The sequence below is a fragment of the Felis catus genome, chromosome C2 (genome assembly GCF_018350175.1).
Source record: "Felis catus isolate Fca126 chromosome C2, F.catus_Fca126_mat1.0, whole genome shotgun sequence".
Classification (NCBI taxonomy): domain Eukaryota; kingdom Metazoa; phylum Chordata; class Mammalia; order Carnivora; family Felidae; genus Felis; species Felis catus.
The window spans coordinates 145079584-145107575 of NC_058376.1; the positions used below are offsets into that span (position 1 = coordinate 145079584).

Here is a 27992-nt window from a genome sequence, read left to right on the forward strand (position 1 = left end):
CCGGGTGAGATAGGGACTGGAGAGATATTTTGGAAGTAGTAGGAAAGCCTCAATAAAGGAATAAGGGTTTACTGCACTTGTTCTTTATCCTATTATTGAGTTGCTCTTAAGTCAACATGGATTTACTTTCAGAAAAAGTGAATTCTGATTTAATTGGACAGAATCATTTAGTGTATCAAAAGAGCCTTAATGCCATTTGATGTTCCGGATGGCCTTCCATCATTGATAGCAATTATTGCTACACATGGTTTGAAACAAAATGCTTCATTTCTATCACCCATTAGCTACTAGTAACCAACCCGGTCATTTGATTGGTTTATATGGAAAGTGGTCAAGTGGAATGAGTGGAAATGGTTCATTATATCTGTTTTCATTGAAGAAGAAAATTTTGAGAGTGTTCATTTAGTCACAATAAAGTGCGAGGTCCACCTATCTTGCAGTGGTGCCCTTTAAGTTGTATGAATTGTGCTTCTCTGTTTTGGATAGCATACATGATACAGCTAGGACAACTAATTGTTGGCAATATTACTGATCATAGTTTTAAGGAAACATTATTGGATTATGAAGCATAGAATATTGCAAAAAACTAAGAAAATAGTCAAAATAGAGATTATGGGGAAAAACTAAATGAAAAAATTAAGTAAACATGTAAGGCACAAGAATGTGACCCGAGTGTAATTGTTGGACTGTAAGATCTCCTCTTTATCTCTGATTGCATTAGGAATTGAGTTGCTGACCATTGGCTATCCTAGAGATATCCATAAGCAGTTATGACCTGTTCTGGATTTCCAGTCTTGTCTTGGTGATTCTAGCTCATTACAAAAGGAAGTGTTTGAGTTGATCTCGGAGACATTCCTGGGACAAACAGAACAGAGGCCCCATCCAGGGTTTACAGTCACTTTGATATTTCTGGGGAATTCTAACCATTACTATTTGTGGTATAGATGCCATTGTAATCTCCACCTTGGGTACCAATCATGGCTTATTTTATTTATTTATTTTTTTTTGCATGAGGAATCAATCCTTATTAATACTGGAATCATGAGCTGTTTGGGCTTATTTTCTAAGTGTAGACTTGAACTTTTACATGAATGGTGTAAGTAGCCCAAATTTTGAGCTATATTTCGAGCTAAATTTTGAGTATATTTTAATTTTGTTTATTTTTCCTTAAAGAGATCACGAGTTGGCCAAATTAAAAGATGGATAGGAGCAAAGACCAGATGTCACTGGCATTTGGAGAACTGAGCAATCTTTATAAAAGGCCAGTGGCATCGTTTATAGCAGCCACTCTCCTGTAGCTTGTAAATTTGTTAATGAAATTGGTTTATAGGTGCTTGTAATGAACAATAACTAGTTTACTTGTGTTTGCAAGTACCATGAATTTTAAAATGTCATTTAATATTTAAACCTCTGAATGGAATTCAATGACTTTAGATTAATCCTATTTGTAAATAGCACAGAGCGATGTGTGATTATGCAATCTGCTGAGGTTTTTAAAAACTAATATTTACAGCAAAAGTGAATCTCATCCTAACAGAATTTTAATAATACCTCAGTAGTGATTTGGAAATACCTTGAAACTAATTAGCCTTTCAATCCACAATGATTGTTTCATCAGTGCTTAGTTATTACTTTTTGGTTCTTGATGAAAATGACAAACCACAGTTCTGGTGACATAGTTTCATCTCAAGAGTAGTGGCTCCCATGCTTAAAAAATCAATGATTGACTCTGGCAGCACCCCTTAAAGGTAAATTACTCCAAGTAGGATTGAGAGAGTAGTGTTTCTTTTAAGGATCTGCCTCATGATGGTGCTGATGAAAATGATAAGATCAACAAGTATTTATTGAGTATTGACTCTGTGTCAGGCACGATGCTAAATATTTTATGTGTAATTTATATATTAAAGCCTCACAACAGTCTTAGGTGAGATCATCGAAATTCCTGTTTTACCCGTGACTAGAGGTTTAAGTGCCTAGTTAGGGGTAGAGCAGGATTCTCAGAGGGCAATGTGGAGCTCTTAAACACCGCACCACCACTGTTGACAGTGGCTATTACCAAAAACTGTTAACAGAGAATATGCAAATGATTGCCTTTTGTGAGGAGTCTTGTCCTTTATTGGCTCATTTCCATGTCTGATCTGTGGGTAGGAAAAGAGAAGTGGGGCAGGTTTTCACCAAACTCTGTTATGAAAGGTGGAATTGGAACCATTGTTTTCTATAATTGTATTCTAGACCAATGGAGGGGCAATTGTCCAGCATAAAACCGCAAAGCGTCAATATATGTGGTTCATGAAACCATGGCTAAAATTGCATGTCTTGCCTTATATATTAATTTAGCTGCATTGATTATTGCTTGCATAGACAATACGCACATCCTCATTTAAGGCTATGATAGGCACTCCAGTGACTGCTGCAATTCTTGCCGTGTCTACTTGCTCGTATTGTGTTCCCACTAGAGGCGAGGTGTGCAGAAGCAAGGTTATGTAGAAATTATACTGTCTGGGAGAGGAATTCAATAGCCTGCAGCAGTGTTAATCCACCGAGCAATGGATTGCATGTGTACGTGCAGGCTAAATAATGTATGATTTAAGACAGGAATGTGGTTTGTATTCATTTTTGGATAGTAAAAGACTTGGCATGTCGGTCCCATGGGAGACTTTATCCGGGGCTTTACCCTTGAGTGGATAAAAGAGTACAAATTCTGTTGCACTGGAGATGAATAAAAACAAATTGGGGAGACCATCAGCAGAACAGACTGCTATGTGAGGGAGTCCAAGGCTACTCCAAAAAACCACCAGACCAACTGCTTCAGGATCCTGCCAGCAACCAGATGCCGGGAATAGAATTGACTGCAGTTTGGCATCAAGGCCCTGTGATTCCCAGCCAACGGGAATTGCATGCAAAAAATATTTTAAATTCTCTTTGTAAGAGAGTTATGTTTTCAATAAGAGGAAGAAGCGTGTTTCAGACCTCATCTGCTGCAAATGAAATGCGGCGTACCAATGTCTTAGTGACAGAGGGCAGAGGCACGCAGAGATGAGTGCAGTATATACTTGGGGATAAGAAGTTGAACTTGGGTCAGTAGATGTGGTTTTTCAATGCAGTAGGTTGTAGGCCATTGAGTTATTATTATTATTCCATTTCCGGGTCCTGTGCTGGTATTCGTTTTTCAAGGAGAGGGGCTGGATCTGTTTAAGGCAGTGATTGCCAACCAGGCACACTTTTACCCTCATAGAGGACATTTGACAATACCTGGAAACATTTTGGGTAGCCACACCCTGGGGGGAGGGTAGTACACCTGCCATCTAGTAGCAAAGGACAGGGGTGCTGTTCAATATCCTACAATGCACAATATAGCCCCACGACAAGGAATTACCTCGTTCAAAATGTCAGTAGTGACCCTGCCTTAAGATGGTCTGGCTGGTGTGTGTATATTACATCCCTGCCTTCAGACATGTTCAGCTAATATGTTTCATACTGTATAAAAGATGATTTTTAATGATTTACTTTACCCTCTTGAAATGTGAACAGCATTTATTGAACGTATCAAACACTTTGTGTTAAAATAAAATTGGGGAAAAAAAAGAGAAAACAAATAAAACTACAACTCATATCCCTCTCCAGTTTACCTCCAAAATATGTAGGGGTCAAAAGCACAACCAACCTCCATCCAAACCTATATACACAAATCACACATTTTAGAAGAATGTAGGAGGACCCGGTTGATTCACTTTTCAAACTTGAGAAATGAGGCATATTAACAAAGCACACTAAATGAATCAGCTGTTGTAGGATGATTTGCAAGCCGGTTCATTTTCCTGTTATCAAATAACATCCCCTGAATCTTGACCAAGGAACCCATTTGTTTGATGTTATTTGAAAAACTCATCACCTTGCTTGCTTCTGATGGTCACTTCCCCTTTGACATTAAATTTTAAGATGGACTTCATTTAAATTCTGATAGAGGAAAGGCCTTATTAACCTCCATTTTGACTAGATGCTGTTTACCATCCTTGTTCGATTTCTCCCCCGTATACTTGGATGCAGGAGAGCTTTTGTTCGTGCCTTCTTCCAAAGCTGATGGCAAAAAAGCCGTTTGTGTTGGTGCCCATGTCATTAATAGGTGAAGTTCTGTTGTGCTGGTGGGGGCTGCATGGCCCCTGGAGTCCAACTTTCTAGGGTCAAAGTGGGGCTCCCACTGTGTGACCTTGAGAAGGTCATCTGTCCATTTTGCACTTTGGTTTTCGTATTTATGTTTGAGAAGAATATTGTTTGCCTCATTGGGTGGTTATATACAATGCCTATTAGGAAGCACGCAACAAATGTTACCTATAATTATTAGAATCGTTATCTTCTAAAATGGATGTCAAGTCATTTGGTTTAGTTGCCCAAAGAAAACACTGGGTACTGATCCACTGATGTAGTAGCCCCAACATGTGGTTTAGAGATTTTCAACCCCCCATCTCATGATACTTAACAGACCCTCCCAGAAGACCATGGTCCCAACAGACCATGAATAAACACCTGAGGAAAATCTGCGTATTTGCCAAGCGTGTGCAGGTTCAAGAGAAATCCTATCTCCCTCCTCCATCAGAGTGCCATCTGAAGGTCCTCTTCTGAAAATCTGCCGTTTTCACTGGTTCTAACCAAGCTGACACTGCAGATTCATAGCAGCTCCCTGCCCTGCTACGGCACCGTGTAACAGTGTTCAGTAACCCTGGACTGTAAGTCCTCACCACCCTAAATAGGATTTATAAAATATGACTTTGAGCAGTATAGCAAAGTCCATTTTATCTGAGGGAAAATAAATTCTTTTTTTTTACTAACATTTAAACATTTCTTCCTGGGTGCCTCAAAATGATTTAAAAGCTGATCAATGATAAAACCCCAAATCCATTTGAAGACAAAGAATTGAGAATGGAATCAGAGCCACTTTTAATTAGGAAAGTGGTTGCTGTGACCCATTCACCTCTAAAGATTATTGCTCCTTTTTTTTTTTTTTTGTAAAGATGCTGTAGTGTGGTCATTTGTCTCTGGTACTAGGGCACACAGCATTGCTTTTGCTTTTCACAAATTAATTCATTTAGGCCTGTGCATTTGTCAGACGTTCCAGGAGACTTCTGCCAATGTTTTGTTGATTAAAAGATGTGTGTTTGCAAAGTGGGAGGAGAGGAGGGAATTTATAATTCTTAAAACCAAAGGATGATTTACAGCGCAAACCACTACCTGAATCATTCAGTATATCATCAGCAGATAAATGAAATATTAAGGAGAAGTGAGAATGTAGGCATTCCGTCTTAAAATCTCTGGATTGATTGGTTCAATAACACTGAGAAAGTCTACCTCTTTCAGCAGAACTTCTAAAAAAATTTTTTTTAATGTTTATTTTTGAGAAGAGAGAGACAGAGCATGAACAGGGGAGGGTCAGAGAGAGGGAGACACAGAATCTGAAGCAGGTTCCAGGCTCTGAGCTGTCAGCACACAGCCCAACGCAGGGCTCGAACTCAGGGATGGTGAGATCATGACCTGAGCTGAAGGTGGATGCTTAACTGACAGAGCCACCCAGGTGCCCCTCAGCAGAACTTCTAGAATTCACAAACAAGAATATGACACAGATAACCCCTTTTGATTGTGTATTTTTTTTCAAAGGGCTTTTGAAATACATCATTTCTCCACAACAGGCTGGTGTTTGGATCTCTATTTGTAAATTATATACCTCATTTCCATGCATACAAGTAGCCTATAGTCGTCCCAGCTTTGATTTGCTTTTGACTGTTTCATTTTTTTTCCCTAGTAAATACATTGGGCGCTTTGGAGGGCACATTTATTGTTTTAAGCACCATGCAATTTACTAAATGATATTCTGGCTATGGAGGGTGGGTGGGGGGGGTGGACAATTAAGTAAACACATATTGACCATCCTATAGATGAAAATTTCTTATTTGATCATTCAGGGACTCAGTCTGAGCTGGTCCGTCAGATCTATGATACATAAAGCTGAAGATGTGATTTTATTTTGGCTCCCTGATAGTTTTAAAAGCTATGCCATGGGGGAAAACTGCTTTTAACAAAGCCTCATTTTAAAAGAAGCCTGAGTACAGAATGGAATTCAAAGAATTTGGAGAGAGGGGAGGTGAAAGTGGTAACAAACAGCTTTTAAAAAGCCCTGCGAAATTTAAGAAAATAAAGCACATGCGGGAAGTGAAAGATAAATCTCATCTGTCCCATTGGGAGGTACAGGGACCAGGGCATTACTTTAGCAGGGATGTGTTAAAACCTACTAAGTGCAGGGCATGTGAAGAGATAGAGCTTAAGTGTTATGGGGTGTCCACGGAGCGAAATGGATTTCTTAGGTCAAGGCGGACTAGTTTTTCATGCCAGCCAAGAAACTTCATGCAGCTTTATGCAGATATTAAATTCCAAAAGGCAATGGATGTATGTCATTTTTTTCAAACATTGGGAACAGAAAGTATTCTCCTGTGTAATTTGTTGTAAAATCCCACATTAAAAATGTTGGTAGCAGATTAAGTAATACCTAATGTTTACTTGAAATGTTTGTTTCAAAGAAGGAGGCTCTGGGTTCTGTCCCACCTCCCCATTCCTTAAAGGAACTGCCCAGGATACTCTAGACCAGTGTGCCTCTGCATTTGACCGTCTGTCTTATTCTTCCTCCACTTTCCTCCCTAAGAGGAAAGCATGAGCCAGATGGTGGATATGGTGGATCCACAAGGTGGACCAGATCCCGGCCTAGGAGGCAGTGAGAATTCAGAGGAAAGGATGCTTCTAGAAACTTGTCCAAAAATTTGGTAGCTGACTGTATTTTGAGATTTAGAATTAAAGAACAAGTGAAGCTGACCCCAAGGCTTCTAGCATGGGGGCTAGATGGATGTCAGCAACACCAGAGAGAAATGGGGTCATTGTGCTGGGTGTCTGGGGTGGGGACTTGGGAGGTGAGAGGGCAGAGATAATGAGTTTCATTTGACATGTTGTAGCTAAGAGGCATTGTCTTGTAGCCACTTGGAAATATGGACTGGGGCAAATCTGATCATTCTGAAAAGTGTAAGACTGAGTATTATAGCAAGAAACAAGGCTGGTGCTGCTAAAACTTGGCCTTTTATCACTGTGGGCTAAGTGCTGTGTTCATTCAATTTGTACTGTATATGTTGTAGACTAAGTATTTCTTAAGCATCTACTTGCCATCTGTTAAATACACACCTTCACCCCTGATAGAACAGCTAATGTGTCTTCAGGTTAAAACTCAGCCCAAAATCTCCCCACTGGAATCTTAATAGGTGTTACCTTTAGGTAACATTCTAGGTTACGACTGAGAATATCTGGGATAGTTATATAGCCTAATGTTACTGGCAAGACAGATGTGAGCTACAAATGTTATCATTATTGTTACTTTTGCATTTTTGTTTTTGCTAACATTTATTTTGCACTTTCTAATTTCCAGGAACCATTTTGTTTACATTAGCTCATTGAATTTATATAGAGACCCTGTGACATACTACTGAGAGTAGTATTTTTATCCTCCTCATATTAATGAGAATGTTGAGTCTTAGAGAGGCGAAGGCACCATCTAAAGGTCACACAGCCAGTAAGAGACACAGCGGGAATGCAGACTCAGTCCGTGTAATTTAAGAACTTGTGAAGATAAGCCCATTTGACAAAGAAATGAAGTATATAATGAGCACCGTGTGTACTAATTCTGGCACGTATGTTCACATTGTATACTCTCAGTTGCTAGGGATCATGTTATCATTTTATTTTGTTATAAAACAGTTTGACAAGTTAGAGCAGTGATTTTCTACCGGGGGAGAGCAGTGGTTCTTTCCCCGGGGACACTTGGCAGTGTGTGGAGAAATTTTGGTGGTCACAACTAGGGGATGGCTGCTACCAGAATCTGGTGGGTAAAGGGCAAGGTTACTGCTACCATCCTACAATGAGCAATGTAGGACGTACAGTGTAATGAACAAAAGGCCCCACAGCAAAGAATTATCCCAAGTTGTCAGTAGTTCCTGGATTGAGACCCTCGACTAGAGTAACCTAAAGGGGATCTTGACTGCATCGAGAGAATGGCAGCTCAGTATCGCAAAACACGGGACGTTCGCCATGAAGAAGCAGATTTGGGAGTGGTAGAAAGGGATGAGGTCCATTCATCCGTCCGTTTGGCCCTTCCTAGATTCGCTATTCATAGAGTGATTCCTGTGTGTCAGGAATTATATTGGAGAGTGATGGGAAGGGCAACAATATGAGGCAGTTTTTTGTTTGTTTGGTTTCGGTTTTGTGTTTTGGAGAGGAGGGGACAAGGAGTAGAGACAAAGCAAAGACGTGTGGCTCGTTAAAGGTGAGCTAGGGGCAGAGCTTTGGTGCCAAGAGCAAACTACGTTCTTCTCGTGGGGAGGGAGGTAACGTGTGACTTTACACCTCTAAGGAAAATCACAGGGGACTGATTCAGAAGGCATATGCCACTGTCAGGAGCACCTGGAAACTTCTTTCTGCCCCATTTAGGGCTAACTTATGCCGATGCAAGTGCAGGGCCAGAGTGGGGGGAATGATGTTCTCAGAAGCGTACAGGGTAGTGATATAAAAATGTGTGTGCATGTGTGGATCAGAGAGGCCGAGAAGCCTGCATTGCTTTCGAGCTGCGCTGCTGGCCTGTGAATAGGTGCTGGCTTTGTTTTTCCAGTAACAGCCTTTTCTGTTTCCAGCAGTCCTATGCACCAGCTCCCCACCCCATGGCACCTCCCAGCCCCAGCACAAACAGCAGCAGCAACAACAGCAGCAGCAACAGCAGCGGGGAACAGTTGAGTAAAACCAACCTGTACATTCGAGGCCTTCCTCCAGGCACCACTGACCAGGACCTAATCAAGCTGTGCCAACCGTAAGTGCCCTCTGCTCTCCGCGCCGCTCCTCTCCTCCGCGCTGGCTCACGTGGGCTCAGTCCACACAGGACTCGGTATTGCGCTCGGTACACCCCTTTATTGGTGCCTCAGTGAGGTAGACTCCACCGTACAAATGGGACTTAAGTTTGAGATCTAAGTCCAGCTGATGTTAGCGAATGGAGTTGGTGTTCTTTCCGTTAGGGGCGGGGTGGAGGTCCCTGAGCAGACGTACCTGGGAGTGCTGGCCGATATGCATGTATTGACCGAAAAGATGACGAGCAAGCAGACCCCATGTGGCTGGTGGGATCAGTAATGAATCTCATAAAGGTAGCTGCTTTTGGGGGTGGAAGTATTAGCGAAGGCAATCTTGAAAATTTAGAAACAGTTGCTTTCAGGATGGTTACCTCCTCCTGTGTTGCAAAGCTTTTCTGGCCAGTTCTCGGTAAATAGAAGTTCAGCCAGGACCAGGTAATTGGGGAATTGTAAAACTAGTACTTTGGTTTCCTTGAAAACATCCACTTCCACATCCAGTGAAGCTATTTCCCACCAAGGCCATGAACCATACTCACCAAGTAGTTTTGGATTTGCTAGGAAATGTGGCAGTGACGAACATGCCCTTCCAAAGTGTTTTTGTTAATCTATCATCTACGAACATTTAGGTTATTAACAGTCTTCTGTGCAAATAGAATACACATATTTACATGTGCCCTCCAAATAAAATTAATAAGGGATACTGAATTACAACTCATGGACCTGTATTTGTAGATTGCTGTATGATTATTTTTCAAGTAATATCAGTACAGCTGTTGGTCATTTGAGTGTGCCTTAGCTGGGTATTTTTAAATTTGGGAAACTGTTACTCAATTCTTCTTTTTCTCTTTTGCAATGCTTTTACAAGAAGGTTGAGAGGATATTTATTTTGTAAATTTTCCAACCTCTAAAATATTGGAAGAGGAAAACAAAGCAGACAGTATTTATTTGTCTTTGTTCTGGATCTGAAGGTTGGGAACAAATAGCAAAACACCAGGAAGTGGCTGATAAACCAAAACACAAATACGTAACTGGATAATCAATTGGCAAAGCAATATGTAGATTACAGTGGGAGAGCCGTTTTGCTGTTGACTACCTCGATTTGTGACGGGGTGGAGCAAAACTTTGACAAATAAATATTTAAAGGGAGTTGTGTAAGCAAAACGAATGTGCTAGGGCTAAGGCATAGAAATGTAGGTTAGGCTTTGATCAGTAAAAGGTTGGGGTGGAGAATGGGAAGGTAAATAATTCAACTTTTTCCTGTTGTTAGAAAAATCTAAACTATTTTGAAGAGTAAGGACTCCGTAAATGAGAAAGATTGTGGTCTTTATGTTAAAACCTTCAGAAGTATCTCTTAAAGGATGCTGATAGGAAAAGGGATAGCTATTATCTTTGACTCTTATTGGGATCTCATTTACAAAAAGAATATTGATGGATTTAAGGAAGATTTTTTTCTCATTGCTCCCTATCACTCAAAGAGTTTAGTGAAGCACAGACAGATAAAGATAAAGGTAAAGAGTCCCTAGGCCTGGGGTGGAGACTAAAAATATGCATTTCTAACAGTCTCTCTGGCATTGTTGAGGCTGCTTACTTTTTTTTTCTTTTTTTAAAATTTTAACGTTTATTCATTTATGAGAGACAGAGAGAGACAGAGCATGAGCGGGGAAGGGGCAGAGAGAGGGAGACACAGAATCTGAAACAGGCTCCAGGCTCTGAGCCCCAACACGGAGCTCAAACCCTTGAACGGCAAGATCCTGACCTGAGCCGAAGTCGGACGCTCAACCGACTGAGCCACCCAGGTGCCCCATATGCTGCTTACTTTTGAGAAGCACTTCTTTCTTCAATAATATGAAAACCACTGACTATGTCTAATACGGAAAGTTTCACTTAATTTATGAAGGTAGCTGAGGTAGAATCCGGTGTATTAAAGCCCACTCAGCCACTGTGTGATCTGGGGGCAAGTCATTTACTCTCTGAGCCTCAGTCTCCTCTTACAAGAGAGTAGGTTGACTTTGACTATCTGTAGGTGTCCCTGTACTTCCAGTGGCATGCCGGTACTGCCTTTGGTGCATTAGAGTCAATTGTTAAATATTCAGGAATTCTGTGTGTGATATGTTATAGACTCAGTGGCTTGAAGACAGCCATGACGGGCATATCTACATCAGAAGAACCAACAAGCCCTAGAAATTATATTTTTAATTGTATATTATGTTTTCGGAGAGCTGGCTTACGAACATACCACTGATGTAGCATTATACTACAGATGTCTGTGTCAGTGTCCACATTTGATAGAATGTTGCCAGAAATAGATAAATGGAAGTGTTACCTAAAAACCAGTATTGGTGGTTTTGGTGTTGTTGTTTTCAAGTTTATTTATTTTGGGAGAGAGAGGGGGAGCATGTGAGTGGAGTAGGAGCGGAAAGAGAGGGAAAGAGCATCCCAAGCAGGCACAGAACCTGATGTGGGGCTCAGACACACAAACCATGAGATCATGACCTGAGCTGAAATCAAGAGTCGGATGCTCAACCCACTGAGCCACCTGGGTGCCCCAGCCTGCATTGGTGTTTTGAACTCAGGAAAGAGATTTAGTGACACAGAGAGATTATTTTTGAGGAAAGAAGTTGTGTTAATGTTCTTACGTGCATGTGAGAAATTTAGAGAAGGCTAAGAGCACAGAGGGTACTGGTTACTTGTTCATGTTAGTTTTTGCTGGGTAATAAGATTGGACCCATGCTGTTGTTATTATAAACGTGTCTGTGGGTTCTACAGTTACTGAAGTGGTCTGGACCTGGAGTTTATTGCTCAGATTATTTTTCCTAGAGAATTTTGAGGAACTGATGTGATCAAGCCACATAATACAATGGGAATAGCTGTGCACCAAGAGATCAGGTTTTCAGCCCTGGTTCTGCCATCAGCTGAGGGTGTGGCCTTGGACTCATGGCTTGTTTTCACCCTAATGTTGGTTTCCCTTATGTATAAAATAATGGGTTTCCACTTGATAATGCTTTAAGCTTCTTTCATGCTAAAATTCTGATATTTCGTTGAGATCCTCATTATTTAGTGGTACAATGTGCTCCCGGATACTTCTCTCTCTCTCACTAATCCCCTTTTATAGTTTTGGCAGGGTCACAGCCCGAGTTGATTCAGCTGTATCGGTATGGCCTGATGTGTAGGGACACCTATGGTAAGAGATCAATGCAGGTCACTTGTAAAATCCCTTTTCCTCTCTTGTAGAGTTGGTCTCTCGCATTGGCCATTAGTATTTCTTTTTTAATATACACATGTATTAAAATTTTTTTAATCTTTATTTTTACTTTTGAGAGAGAGACAGAGTGTGAGCAGGGGAGGAGCAGAGAGAGAGGGAGACGCAGAATCCGAAGCAGGCTCTAGATCCTGAGTTGTCAGCACAGAGCCCGTCATGGGGCTCGAACTCACGAACTGTGAGATCATGACCTGAGCCGAAGTCGGACGCTCAACCGACTGAGCCACCCAGGCGCCCCCCCTTTTTTTTTTTTAATATTTTTAATGTTTATTTATTTTTGAGAGACAGAGAGAGAGCCTGAGTGGGGGAGGAGCAGAAAGAAAGGGAGACACAGAATCTGAAGCAGGCTTCAGGCTCTGAGCTGTCAGCACAGAGCCTAACCCGGGGCTTAAACCATGATATCATGACCTGAGCCGATGTTGGATGCTTAACTGACTGAGCCACCCAGGTGTCCCGGTCATTAGTATTTTTTTAAATTATTTTTTAATAATTATTTTATTTGAGAGAGAGAGAGAGAGAGAGAGAGAGAGAGAGAGAGAGAGGCAGGCAGGCAGTGGGGGGAGGACAAAGAGAGAGAGAAGGAGGGAGAGAATCTCAAGCAGGCTCTGAACTACCAGCTTGGAGCCTGATGCAGGGCTCAATCCCACAAAATGTGAGATGATGACCTGAGCCGAAACCAAGGGTTGGATGCTCAACCCACTGAGCCACCCAGGCATCCAGTCATTGGTACTTTATGTTAGCACTCTTCTAAAGATTCAGATCATTTTATGTTCCTATTACTCATCCCAACACTTTAAAATGATTTCACCTACAAATAGATAATATTCACTTATTTACATGAATTTGCCATGAAGATCAGTTTTCCATGTTTATTATTATGAAAGTAGAAGTACTTTTAGAGTTTTTTCCTTATAATATAGGAAATGCAATATTTGTTGATATCTATAGTAATAAAAGAGTAGATAAAACAGAGATATACCAAAAATGAGCATAGATATAGTGAATTATCTGGTATCAGAGTACAGCATCCATATTAATACTGATGAGCAGCAAAAAAAAATAGTATTAAAGAAAAGAAATTACATTACATCTCAATGTATAATCTGAGAGCAAATTCCTATTATGGGATTCCATTCACATACATCATCAAGGCTCCTATATTCGGATCACAAGTAAAATCAAAGAAAAGAAGACAAGACTGCAAAATGATTTCGCTACATGGGAACTCTCTAGTTATGTTTTATTTTAAAAATTTTTTTTTATTTAAAAAATTTTTTTTCAACGTTTATTTATTTTTGGGACAGAGAGAGACAGAGCATGAACGGGGGAGGGGCAGAGAGAGAGGGAGACACAGAATTGGAAACAGGCTCCAGGCTCCAAGCCATCAGCCCAGAGCCCGACGCGGGGCTCGAACTCACGGACCGCGAGATCGTGACCTGGCTGAAGTCGGACGCTTAACCGACTGCGCCACCCAGGCGCCCCTTTTAAAATTTTTTTTAACATTTAGTCATTTTTGAGAGAGTGACAGAGCATGAGTGGGGGAGGGACAGAGAGAGAGACAGAGACACAGAATCTGAAGGAGGCTCTAGGCTCTGAGCTGTCAGCACAGAGCCTGACAAGGGGCACGAACACACGGACTGCGAGATCATGACCTGATCCGAAGTCAGACGCTCCACTGACTGAGCCACCCAGGCGCCCCTCTAGTTGTTTTAAATGAATACATTGCATTGTGTGTCATATAGGAGATACTATAGTTAAAGGCTGTAATGTCTTTATCTTAAGAAATCTCAAAGAACTCTATTGTGTTCTCAATCAAGAAATAGTTACAGAGCACCTGTGCTGCATGCCAGATACTGTGCTAAAGATTCAATGGTGGGTACATTTAGACAAAGGCCTTGCTTTAGCAGAGCTTATATTTTACTAGGGAAACTAGACATCAATTAAATAAGCATATATTTGATATAAAATTGCAACCATAAATTCAAGAAAAGAGAGGAGCATGGAACCAAGAGTGTTTGTCACATGGGATCTGTCCTAGTTATGGCAGTGAGCAAAGGACTCTCCAAGGAAGTGACCATTGAGGTAAGATCAGAAGGAGGAATAGGTTTTACTAGATGAGGAAAGAAGATAAGAGCATTCCAGGAGAAAGAGCCTCATGTCTGTAGAACCAACGGGTAGAGGGAGCATGGCAAGAAAAAGGGCTGAAAAAAAAGCCCGTGGAGTTAGAATGAGAGGGGGAGGCCGAGTATAGGGCAAAATGAGCTGGAAATGTGGAAATATGGGATAAGGTGATTTCTTTCTGGATCATGTTAGGAAATTTGTTTTATATGAAGAGCAACGGAAGGAAACATTGAACTGTCATAAACAGGAAGGTGACTTAGATTTTTGTTTCAAAAAAGTGCCAAGTACAGAGTGGAAAGAAGGCATCTCATGAGATCAGGGGATGATCGTAGTAGGAATAGTTGGAACGCAAGGTGGAAGAAGAATGATTTATAGTCAGAGAAGAAAGTGTGACTATCAGTAATGGTGACGGTAGAACAGTTATGTGTGGTGAAAGATGCCTGTTTTCGTATGCATTTACTTTTCTGTTAAAAAACAAGGACTTGAGAGACAATTAATCAAGTGAACTCTGAAAGAAACAGTGAAGTGGCACAGAAGACCCACATCCGTGACTTTTAGCTAATCTCTTTTGCTTACCTAGTCATGAATGTATCATCAACATACTATTAAGCATTTAAGGGCTGCAGTAGTAAGAGCACTAAAGGCAAATATAATGACAACCAAAAACTTCTATTAATTATGCAGTTATATTCATGGGATGGATTATCTGTTGGAGATCATGTGTGGAATACTTGGATTATATGCCCTTTACGCTTATTTCAGGAAGAGGAGATGGAAATAGGAAAAGGTAGATTTGGCTTAGGAGACTGAGGAAGTGAGCAAGTGAGCAAGAGAGAGAGTCGCAACTTTTGAACCAAATAAAATTTTGGTGATATAATCATTTTTGCATTTTAAGCTGTATTTCCTCTCTCAAAAAATTGGCACCTTCTATAATACAATTGTAAACAATGCCCTTGAAACACAGTGAAATTGTTCTTAAAAAAAAAATAAAACCACATATTTAACATAATAAACAGAATCTTAAATGGAAAAAAATCATGATGTATTTATATTTTCCACTTATACAATATCTTTAATCATCCTCATGACTCAGAAATTTTGATCAATGCATTGCCCGATTTTTGATCAACGGCTGTCCATTGCCCCCACTTCTACATCATTAACTGATCTGTTAATGACAACACTGTGCGCATATCGAGTGAATTGTTCTTCTGTTATAAAGTGAGCCTGCTCTTGGTAAGGCCGCTAGAATGAAGGGAAAGGAGGGAAACTCTTGGGTAGGCGCGCATGTATTTCTAATCATCACCAGAAGACCAGGGAGTCCGCTTTCTTGCCCTTCATTTTTCTCTGTAAACGTTCTCTTTGCTAAAGCTATGACACCCTCGCATTGCTCCCTTTACAATGAAGCTGTAAATGTCACTTTAGCATTTAACCAGAGAGCGGAAATGCCCGGAATGAAAAGCCAGGAGAACAAAGTGGGAGTGTTGGAGCTCAAGAGCTGAGGGTCTGCCCAAGCTAATCTCCCCGACTTTCACCCAACCCTGTTGGATGTCTCGTTACGGTGTGTGCGGAAAACGCTGAACAGTTAGAGCAGACTCCAGTGTCGTCCGGGCTCCGGGTGCAGAGTCCATTATACATGGTGTCAGACAGTTTTGACAAATGCACCGACACAATCAAACCTTTTATCAATTTGAAAGTAACCTTGTCACAGAAATCTGTCAAACTGTGCAGATACAACTAAAGGAAAACAATCATCATGCACTTCAGAGTAACGGAGTAAATAAGAAAAATGTGAGTGGACATTTTTTTTTAGTCCTTTCTTACCGTGTCAATGAAGATTTAAAAGTTCCCTCTAATAAGACCCAAGGAAATTTATTAGTAGCTTTCTCCTGAAAGCCAGACTCAAATTACGCAGCTGCTTTTGAGGCGTCGTAAATCTGTATGGTGGCAGGTGTGAGTAAGAAGTGAATTTGAGGATCTTTGAACCCTCCTTTGTGTAATTTAAATGAAAGAGTGCCTTTAAGGTCCAAAGTAGATGTCTGAATTGACTCAGCATAGATCTGAAACTTAGCTGCATATATTAATTCAGGTTTATGTACAATTATATTTGCCAACTATGCTTTCTGAACCAGACATAGGATTTGGTTTGTAACTAATAGACAATTATCATTAATAAGGAATTGTTTACACATAGACAACATTTATTGTGCACTACATACACACTGTACATTTTTAATATTACCTCATTTAATGCTCAAAATAGCTTTATGAAGTGAGAGCAATAATTACCGAAAATAGTTGAGTAAACTCAGGCTCAAAATGGTTAGGAGCCTTATTGTCCAAATTTACAGAGCCACCAGCATTCAAACCCAGCTCTTCTTCGTCACCACGTAAACATTCATTTAATGAACGAGGGTGGCATAAGTCTCCAGTTCTCACATCCATGGCTGCCCGTGAGTATCCCTGGAGGAGCTTTAGAAAAATACTACCGCCTGGATCTCACCCTCAGGGATTCTGATTTAATTCATGATACTAAGATTAGATACTTAGATTTAGATAGTCCGCTTAGATACTGAGATTTTTAAAAGTCTGTTCAGGTAGGGGCACCTGGGTGGCTCAGTCAATTAAGCGTCTGACTCTTGATTTCAGCACAGGTCATAATAACCTCATGGTTCATGAGTTTGAGCCCCACTCCTGAGCTGGTAGTGTGGGGTCTACTTGGGATTCTTTCTCTTTCTCCCTCTCTTTCTGCCCCTCCCATGCTCTTGGGCACTCGCTCTCTATCAAAATAAATAAATAGACATTAAAAAAAATTAAAACTCTGCTCAGGTAATTCTACAATGTAGCAAAGTTTGGAAACCCCTGGAGTAAATCATGCTAATAAAAAGAATATACTTTAATCTTCTATTTTAATTCCCTTACTCTGACTTGCATAGATTCTAGAAATTTCATAGGAGGCACCAATTTTTTTTTTCATTTAACTAGAAGACTTAAAAATAAGTTTTGTTAAGATAATTTCGGAGCGAATTGGATTTTCCAATTAAAAAATGAGATTTTTTTTTTGTTTTAGATTTATGCATGGAAAGTCAAGCCCTGAAATGGGGATCTATGAGCACTTTAAAGAATGTCCTTGGAGGGGGGCACTTGGGTGGCTCAGTCAGTTGAGTGACTGGCTTTTGATTTTGGCTCAGGTCCTGATCCCAAGGTTGTGGGATTGAACCCCACGTTGAGCTCTGTCAGTGCTGAGCATGGAGCCTGCTTAAGATTCTCTCTCTCTCCCTCTGTCCCCCTCCCCTCACTGGCGCTGTCTCTTTCTGAAGCAAAAAATAAAATAAATAAAATAAGAATGTCCTTGGAAGGACGTCCCTTTCTTTCTTCACACGATTTTTACTGTCAAACGTTTCTTTAACATTCCATTTTTTAATAACATTTGCATTTAACTGATGATTAAGGAACTCTTCCTCTTTTGACTCATGTTATTAGCTTCTATATATTTACATTTTTCTTGGTGACTATAGTCTATATGTTATAGAACATATCTAGTAAATCTTACAGCATTTTGGGGGCATCCTGGAAATTATGGTCCCACTGATTCACTGACCACTTTTTCATCATTTTTTATTACTATTTTATTTTTTATTACTTTGGATGAAGAAGATTCTGCTGAATGTCCATGATTCTTCTAAAATATTTATTTAAATACCTGATATCTGATAATACTTTTTCCTATTTATCCTGGAAACAGGGGAAATAAAACCAAGAATGAAACCATTGAGAGCACCAGTTAACATAGGTTACTCTGTTGGTATCAGCACCAAAAAGCTGGGGATGGGGAAGGGTATGATTGACTCCTTCTGGGTGGCCAAGTAATGGCCTGGAGCTCTGGGAGAATTAGAATTCGAGGCAGATATCATGATGAGTGCCTGAAATTCTGAGGGACTTGGAATTTAAGGGCAGGACTTTGGCAAGCTCAGGTGGCATCTAGGTTTTCAGTTTGCCCATTGCTATTCTAATTGCCAAGCATGGCTGGCTTTTTTTTTACTCCTTACCTTATTTGATTTCTCTGTTATTTAACTCTGTTTACCTCTCTTTTATTTGTGAAATGGTCTTCCTCCTTGGCTATCATATTCCTCTTTCTTGGGTCTCCTCTTATCTTTTGGAGATTCTTCCTTCCAAATTCTCTTCATCTGCCTTACTCTGAAATGCTTTTCTGTTTTTCAGAGATTGGACCCCCTCTTTTCTTGTTTAAAAAGTCTACTTAAATAACTTCAGCTATTCTGATGATTATGAAATCTACATCTCCAGCCCATGGATTCTTCTCTTAGTCCTACATCCATATCTCATTATTTCTGTAAGATTCCAAGTTTGTATTACAAGAGCTGACAAACTCATTGTCCAAAGATGATTATTCTTAGACTTGTTCCTTCTTCAGGATTCCCTTTCTCTGTGAATGACACCACCATCCACCCAGTCATTTAGATTTAAAAAAAAAAAAAGACAAAATAAAGAGAAAAAGATCTTAAAGTTACTCCTTTCTTCAACCTAGAAATAGTTGCCAAAATACATAGATTTCAATTGCTTGGTGTTTATGACATCCAACACCTCTTCTGCTTCACTACTGCCAAGGCTTATTTACTCATTAGCCCAAAGGTATTTATTGAATGCCATCTATGTGCCAGGCACTGCAGATAACTTAAGGATTGGTGAAATATCTGCATAGAGCTTACATTGTGATGGAGAGAATAATAAATGAATAATTAGGGGCGCCTGGGTGACTCAGTTAAGGCATCTAACTGTGCCTCAGGTCGTGATCTCAAGGTTTGTGAGTTCGAGCCCTGTTTCAGGCTCTGTGCTGACAGCTCAGAGCCTGGAGGCTGCTTCAGATTGTGTGTCTCCCTCTCTCTCTGCTCCCCCCCGCTCCGCCCCACTTGCACTATCTCCTTCTCAAACATGAATAAACATTAAAAAAATGAAAAATAAATAGATTAACTAAAGAAGAAAACATTAGAATCTACCATGAAAAGAAGGTTGAAATGCCATGAAAAGGAGATTGTAAGTAATGACTGGGAGGTTATTATAGACTGGGTAATGTCTTCAAGATGAACTCTCAATTTCAAGAAGGAGCCAGGCATATGATATTTAGAAGGAAGGGCATTACAGATAGATTTAAGCCTGTACAAAAGTCCCAAGGGGGAAATGAGCTTGGTGTATTCAGGGAACATTAAGATCATAATAGCAAAAGAACAATGATTAAGGGAGGTAAGGACGGTACAATGAAGCAAAAAAGGCACGCCAGGGCTAAATCAGTAAGATTTTCTAAGCAGAGTATGGAAATTGGATTTTGTCTTAATTTATTATTATTATTATTGTTATTATTATTATTGTTATTATTATTATTTTGCAAAGTTATTCTGGCTACTCTGTAAAGAATGAATTTTATGGGCTTAGGAGGGAAGAGGCCAGCAAATAAGCAAGGAGGTCATTGTGGAAGTTCAAGCAGGAGACAGTGATGGCTTGGAGTGGAATCATTGTGATGGAGGAGGTTAGAAGTGATGGGTTTGGGATATATTCTGGAGATGATTTTGATAGAAGTTTCTGATTCTAGAAGTTACTGATATGGCAGGGTGGTTAGAGGAAGAGAAATTAGGAATAATTCCTCAAGTTTTGGCTTTCACATCTAAAAAAAAAGGTACAGGGCCATTTCATAAAATGTGGAGGATTGTGGAAGGAACAATTTTGGGTGAATAGAAGTCACGAGTTCCCAATCTTGTTATTTTTGAGATCTTGTTAGACAAAAAAGAAAACAAAAAAGAAAACAAAAGAAAAACGAGATACAAGTTGGCAGTTTGATAGATGACTAGTTTTCAAAGCAGAGGTTAGAGTAAGAAATATAGACTGGGAGTCATAAGCATAAGTGGCATTTAAACATATGCTAATGTTAACCATATAGTGCCTAATATGTGCTAAACATTATTCTAAGTAGGTTACATGTAAATACTTCATATTACATGTGTTAAATCACTTATCCGTCATGACAACCCCCATTTTATAGGTGAGAAGCCAATGACACAAAGAAGTTAAGTGACTTTCCCAGTGTTACTCGGCTGCTAGTTGGCACGTTCAGGATTTAAATAAAGGAGTTTGGTTTAATAGTTCTTCTCTTAACCAGGATTCATACACAGGGTATGTCCACAGCAAGAAAAATGGTCATACAAGTCAACATTCTGAGATTCTGAGGGGGGAGAAGCCACCAAAAGAGTTTATAAAAGAATAAGCAATGATATCAAGGAAAACCAGGAAAGCAGGAGAGTGTGATCTAGAAACTGGGGAAAGAAAGTATTTCAAGAATGCAGAACGATCAAGGCTCTTGAATACTATTGAGACGTTAAAAATGTACCCACAGAGAAGTCACATTTGGATTTGGCAACATCGAAGCATTGGCAAGCTTGAGCAGGGTGGTCTTTGTTGGGGAGTTAAAGATGAAAGCTACTTGGTGGGCCTTTCTCCAGGGTCATTACCTGACAATCCTTCCAAATAACAATGCCTTTTACTCCTTTGTGCCCAAACTATACCTAAATAGTCATCTTGTGATTTATTCTATCTGCTTCTAACTCTCTTTCTCTCTCCTTCTTCCTCCTTTCCTGATTGTATTGGACTTCTATTATGAAACTTGTTCTAAGGTAGACTTTAAGTTCATGGTGAGAGACAGAGAAAGCAGTGTTCCCCTCAGATACTGCATTCCAAATTGTTCCACCAGAGTGAAAGAAGAAAGGTTGCCAATAACAAGCTCTTTTATTGTCTGGATCCCAAGGAGAGTTTTGGAGGGAAGCCTCAGGATAACTTGAGTCACACGCATTTAAGGAACCAAATAAGGATCAATACTGTGCTTACTCAATAGTGCTGCTGAGGCAGGAAATAACCATTTATTCTTGCCTCAGCCACCAGGTTCCAGCTGTCAAGCAGATCATAGTGTGCCACTGACTGCTAATTCCATACCTAATGCAAAGTAATCTGGGCTCACTGAATGGTGTTTGCTGTTGGCTGATTTTTTTTTCTTTTCTTTTTGCCTCTGGAGTCTTTCTGCAGGTTTCTTTTTGCAACCCGTGACTTTTGGGGGCACAATATTAGAGGGTCTTGATGAAAAACACGCAAAGCATATCTGTGTATTTGTCACATTTAAAAGTGACAGCGAGTCATTTGAAAATTGGCAATAGTATGATCTGTATATGTCATTTAATCATGATTGCAAGTAAGTGATCATTACAAGTTATTCTTAGAGCACTTGAAAAAAAAACTTTTTTCTTTTTACCCGTTATCATATTCATTACATCTCTAGCATTGTGGTGTCTTCTTGATGAACGAGTATATGACATCATAAATATGCCCCTAAATTTTTTGTAAGTAGATTTGTTGTTTTAGTTTTTCAATCAACATTATTGAGAAATAACATTAAATACATTCATTTTACGCACAGGATTTGATGAGTTTTGACAAATATATGCACCTATGTAGTTGCCACACTAGTCATGATGTAAAATATTTCCATTACCCCAAAAGCTTTTAAAAATATAAACATATGCCACACAATTCACAACTTGAAATCACTAAGAAAGCAAGGAGGTAGCATCATACCATGAGAGTAACAGAGAATTTTGAATCAGTTGTGGGTTCTAGTTAGCCTTTTATTAGGTGTGAAAGTTTGGTCAAATCATTTAGCCCATTTGAGTCTATTAGTGACTGATACATATTGAACCCTTAATAAATGCTAGTTGTTATTCACTTATACAGTGAGAAAAAAATTCTGTCATTCATATTTATATGTATTAGGGCTAAATTAAGTGGAGCTCACTTGTAATTTTAAGGAGTCTGTATCCAAACAAAGCACCTATTTTAGTTTTTACATTATTCCTGTCTTATTTATCTCTATGTAATAGTGAATCCTTTTATTATCATGTAGTATTTTGTATTATCATTGCTAGTCATTGTTTAGTGGTGTATTTATACTATAAACATTCACAATATGAGGGTAAATATATACCACTTAAGCTCTAAATGGTGAAAATTAAAGTATACTGCAAAACAAATTTTAAAACACATAGTTGTAGTGCATAATAATATATTTTAAAAAATAAAATGGAAAGTTTCAATTCAAATTGATGCCAAGCATTTTAGCTTTTGAATGTAATGAAGTGGTTTAAAACATATTTGATCATCTCAGTCAATGTGTCTATATGAATGGTATTCTGATATCACTTAGACTTAATTGCTGAAAATCAACAAGTTGAATTTGGTGTATCTTGAATCAGTTCTTATCAACTAAATTTTCTTACAAATTATATATTTAAAAAGTCTTTCCTCAGTGCTTCTATTAAATAATTTTTAAATATTGTTTTTCGTTTACTAACAACCTCTATTTATTTAAACATCCACACTAAATTTAGAATCAGGGAGATAGATGCTTAAATGGTATCAATTACTGAACCATTCTTACATGTCAAACTTGATGTAGGTTGACTTCTTTCTCAGAAAATACAGAAAGCCTGTTGTTTTAGTTGTCTGTATAAGTAGCTTTGTTCTCTTTACATGATTATGAGGAACCACTCAGGGTTCAAGTCTCAAATCTGTCATTTATTAGGTATGTGTCTCAGGAGAAGTTACACTACTTCTCTGTTCCTCGGTTTCTCTTTTTATAAGACGGATCTAACAATGGCACCTCCCTTTTAGCATTGTGGAGAGAATTGGGTGAGGTAATACACAGAAAGCATTAAAATAAAGCCTAGTATAGAAAAGGCACTCAGTGAGTGCTAGCCATACGAGAACTTTCCCAATATAAACTGAAAGCGATTTTGCTCCCAGAATGTGGACATTTGTGTCAAGCTGATGGTCATTTTGTTGAAATGATTTCCAGCTCTGTACTAAAATTTTATATATCAGCATACTCTCCCACGTTTTTTGGGTGGGTTTGTTTGTTTGTTTTTTCCAGTTCTGGTGTTGTGTGGTTCCTTACTTCTAGACTTTACCTATGTAAACGCAATTGCCTTCATGACTCAGGATACAGACATTTGTTTTGGTAATTGCTGTCCTCTCCACAAGAGTTTTCGAAGGCATCGAGCCTGACATTGATTCCTTACCTACAAAATGGAGCCTTGCTGATTCTTGCACAGGAATCTTGGGAAAACAACCAAGTTTAAGATAAAGAGCTGACCTGTTTTACTGATTCATGCTTTGACATTACTGGGCAATCCAGAGGTGTCATCTATAGATGATCTGCATGTCTCAACATAAAAGGATGCCACAGTCACGCAGTGACCTCTGCGATCGCTACACTTACCTGTGTGCTTTATTGGATAAAGTGTCCTTATGGTACTGTCATGACCACAAACCAGACAAAGGCTATAAGCAGTTCAAGCAAGAACTAGAAACAAGGTTATCAGGGAACTATAAAAGGCTTCCCTAATCTCAAAATTGAAAAGAGGAGTCATCTCGCACTAATTATGAGTGGCACCTCTGAGACAGGGAAAGGAAGCATATTTCCTGGGAATGCTTTCGTGTCAGGATCATTTTGTCTGAGTGGAAAGGGATTTGCTGAGGGCCTTCACATAAATAGTCAGTACTTGGTTCTCGGCCTCTGGATGTGACTCTGTTTTCTCGAACTCTAAAGCAAAAGGGTCGTATTTATTAGGTTACAACTTCATGCTAATTCTGTGGAAGATGAATGCACTCGCATTCGTGGCATATCTGAATTCCAGTGAAAAGAGCAACCATTATAGTGAGAGCTGACATTTGTGAGTGTTCCGTAACATATATTGTTAACGAGCACTTTGCAGGTAGAGTGACTAGCTGTTTGTGGCTTGTCCAGGACTTTCCCAGTTTCAGCATGAAAGTCCCACATCCTGGGAACCCCTCAGTTACAGGAAAATCAAACTGCCGTGTGCAAGTGTTTAATTTAATCACCAGCCTCTTCCATCTCCAATGAGCTACTGTTATTGTCTTCTGCAGCAAAGGGCACTGAGGCACAGAGACATAAGGTCATCTGAAGCTCTGTGTAACTACTGGCATATCCTACAAGTGACCAAATGGGAAGTGAGACCTGGGCCATAGAGCATACTCTCTCCCTCTTTGTCTTGTATCACTATTGGAATAAACACATCATCGTAGAACCAGACCCCTTTTCTCAAAACTTGCTCTAGAACTTGGGTGTCAGTCCAATGTCTACGGATGTAGGGAGAGGAGGAAAATTATTTCCACACCATTTCTTAGTGACACCAAAACATTGCCAACTTTAGTCTCAGAAATGCCTGTCAGTGGGCTTGAAGGAATGACTTTCAGAGCCGCTGCAGCAAAATTAATTAATGACTTGGAAAAATCTGCCAAAGCAACATACCTATAATGTACAACTGGTGCATAATAGTTATTTAAATAGTGTCAAGTGTCTCATTTGGAGGGAAACACGTCAGCAAATGCAGTTTGTTTGTGTTAGTATCCTTTCTCCATTTTTATTTTATTTTCATTAATTATTATTATTTTTTTTTTGAGAGAGAGAGACAATGGGAGGGCAAGTGGGGGAGGGAGACAGAGGGAGAGAGAGAATCTTAAGCAGGTTCTATGCTCTGCATAGAGCCCGACACAGGGCTTAATCCCACAGCACTGAGATCATGACCTGAACCAAAATCCAGAGTCGGATGCTCACCCGACTGAGCCACGTAGACACCCCTTCATTTTAAAATAAAGTATGAAAAACTCTTCAGACAAGTTATGATAAAGTATCTGAACGTATAAAAATGTGTTTCAAATGGAAGTTACTGTTTCCTGATTGTCAGTGATATAAATGCTGTTTAATATAGTTTTGTACCTTCCAACTCTCGCTGTGAAAATGCCAAGTGTTCCAGGTAGAATCATATAATTCCCAGACTTTCAGATTTAGAAAAGCAGTTAAATAACAAATAGAGGAGGATTGGTCTACAAGGCATTAACGGCTTTGAATTTTATTTATTTATTTTTTTATGTTTTTATTTTATTTTTGAGAGAGAGAGACAGGGTGTCAGTGGGGGAAGGGCACAGAGAGAGGGAGACAGAGGATCTGAAGCAGGCTCCAGGCTCTGAGCTGTTGGCACAGAACCTGATGAGGGGCTCGAACTCATGGACTACGGGATCCTGACCTGAGCAGAAGTTGGACGCTTAATCGGCTGGGCCACCCAGGCACCCCTGATCTTGTCAAACAGTGAATGATACGAAACAAAAGGCCTGCTTCCTGTTATTTACTGGCACATAGACCTAATGGCATACATTTAGTATCACTAGCACATGCTTTTCAGAAGTTCATTTTAATACTAAAAGGGCCGTTGTCTTAGTATAAGGCGAGAGAGTTAAACTTTATCGCAACATAGCTCAAAGATAGGTGTCTATTGCAGAAAACTTCTGACTATATCTTGCATCGCATGCACCTGTTTTTTGGTACCAGTGTGACAGTTTGAGAGGCTACGCTCAGTGCAACATGACACAGGATTCGGGTTTCTGATGTGCTCCATTTCATTTTTTTTTTTTTTTTACCACAGTCATTGTAGAATTCCAATTTCACATCCCTATGTTGACAGAAGTGCTAGTAGCATATGTCATGCTATTTCCCCCAATTGAGAGTTTTCTCGGCAAACTGAGAGAAGCTGGGGGAAGCACAGCCCCCCAGACAGGGCCAAAAAGAAAAAAGCTGCTGCAAGCTTAGTGTCTGCCCAGCATGCCCAAGGAAGGAGATTCTCAACTCAAGGGTGCTTACCCTTCTCCTCGGGTGCCAAATGGCCCACAAGGAATGGTCGAGAATATATTTGAAAGGCATGGATTTGGTCCAGATAAACATTGCCAAGAATTGGCCATTAGTGCAGCAGCTGGGAATTGGGAGACCTGAAGCTCTCTCTTCCTGGCTGTCACCAAAGAGCTCCATGGCTTAGCAAGTTCCTTTATCTGCCTGAGCCTCAGTTGCCCCTCTGGCGTTATGACCTCCAGACTCCTTCTGTTATAAAACACATAATGGTTTGATTTCCATTGTTCTGAGAGCCCTGCTTTCTGCTAATGAACAGTATGTACCAAAGCATTAATCGGTCTTTACTTAGCAAGTAGATTTGTCTTTTCGAGTATGACATTCAATTTTACCTGGATTTTAATGACAGCGTTTTCACCTAAATTCAAAGTCCCATGTTGCCTTTGTGCACAAGACCGCTTGGTATTAATACTAATTGTTAAAACAGGGAAATTGCTGCAAATATATTACTCATCTTTTGTTCCCGATGCCTCATTCATAGAGGTAATTTTAGAACTTGGTGAAAGATAGATGCCCTAAGCCTAAACCATGGTGACAAATAGGAAACAAATATAAAAAAATCAAATTAAAAAATGATATGGAAAACATGTACTTAATATATATGGAAAAAATGGTGGGGCAAATTGGAAATGTGGCTAATTTTCCAAATCCAGTAGACATCAACACGTATCTCCCCCCACACACATAAACACACTGCATCTATATGCTTATTAACATTTTATATTGGGAGACTGTAATTTCCTTGGGAGTGGGAATGTATCTTCTTCACCATTGTTTCCCTAACATTTAGCTCGATTCCTGACACATGTCAAGTGGCTTCTAAGAATTTGTGGCATGAGGTGTTCACTGTTGGGACAAATTTCCAGGCACTGTGAATGAATCCTCCTTACATCCTAACCTCGTATAATTTTCACCTCTTAAGACAGAATTGGAAGAAACTGCATTCTATAGAATCAAACTTCAGAATAGCTAATTTGTGTTAATACTCATTTGAATATTAAAACTGTAAGACTGACCTTCTCATAACTGCAAAATGCTGAGCCAGGCAGTTGGAGGGGTGTAGCTGATGCCAAAGAAGGTGAAACAAAGAAATTCTTACAGGATATCGTCTTAGGTACTGGCAAAAATCAGTGCTAGCTCCCCTCTTTGGATTTTTTAAAAATAACAGCAACAACAACAAAGCAATAAAGGACATCAGAAGAGAGTGAACAGACAAAAGACCAGTCATGTTGTTGCAGCATATCCTATGTGAATGTTGTGAAAGAATCATGATATGACTCACAAGTGTGGAAGTACAATTTGCTTGATCCCCTTGAAAAAGGGGGGAAAATCTTCAACTGCATAGTGTTATGAGACATATGTTTAGGCCAACATAGACAAATTAGACCATGAGTTTTTTAGAGAACATATTTTCTGAATCCAGGTGTGCTTATGTTTACAGGATGTCAAGTTGTACTTTATGCATGGCGTCAGGCAGACTCGGGGATTTTCTTCTGCAAGGTGCTAATAGCCGTTGACCGTGATTTGCACAATATTTAGTTCCCTAATGGAAAGTGTCCCTCCTACTTGAATTTCAACTTACTTACCTCTCTGTTGTCTGTCTCGTGGGCAACAACCCTCAGGGGTATGTGGATCAGTCCAAAACAGACAAAGCTTAGATATGCTTTCCTGCAATCTGGACCAATGCAAAGAAAATAACATTAGATAGGCTGGTGGCTTATTAGCTGCCTCCTATATTTAGAGCCCTTGACATTGGCTCTAATGATGGACATCCTCATAGAGTTTTTCTGTTACCTAGAATCAACAATTTCTATAAAATCTATGCCAAAGATCAGATTTCTTACAACAGCTGGAAAAAGGGAGCTCTATGATTCCAAAT

The 27992-nt window shown here is 39.7% G+C and overlaps 1 protein-coding gene across 13 annotated transcripts in view; it reads left to right on the top strand.

The window, feature by feature from the left end:
* The window catches only part of RBMS3 (RNA binding motif single stranded interacting protein 3), a 1326374-nt gene that overhangs the window by 747884 nt on the left and 550498 nt on the right, over positions 1-27992 (top strand). For 11 of the 13 annotated variants that reach the window (XM_023260643.2, XM_023260642.2, XM_045036413.1 and 8 more), the window contains one exon: positions 8715-8887. In XM_023260643.2, the coding sequence (XP_023116411.2) occupies positions 8715-8887 (173 nt within the window). The remainder of the gene's footprint in view (positions 1-8714; positions 8888-27992) is intronic. The other 2 variants (XM_023260644.2, XM_023260638.2) reach the window with 1 other exon arrangement.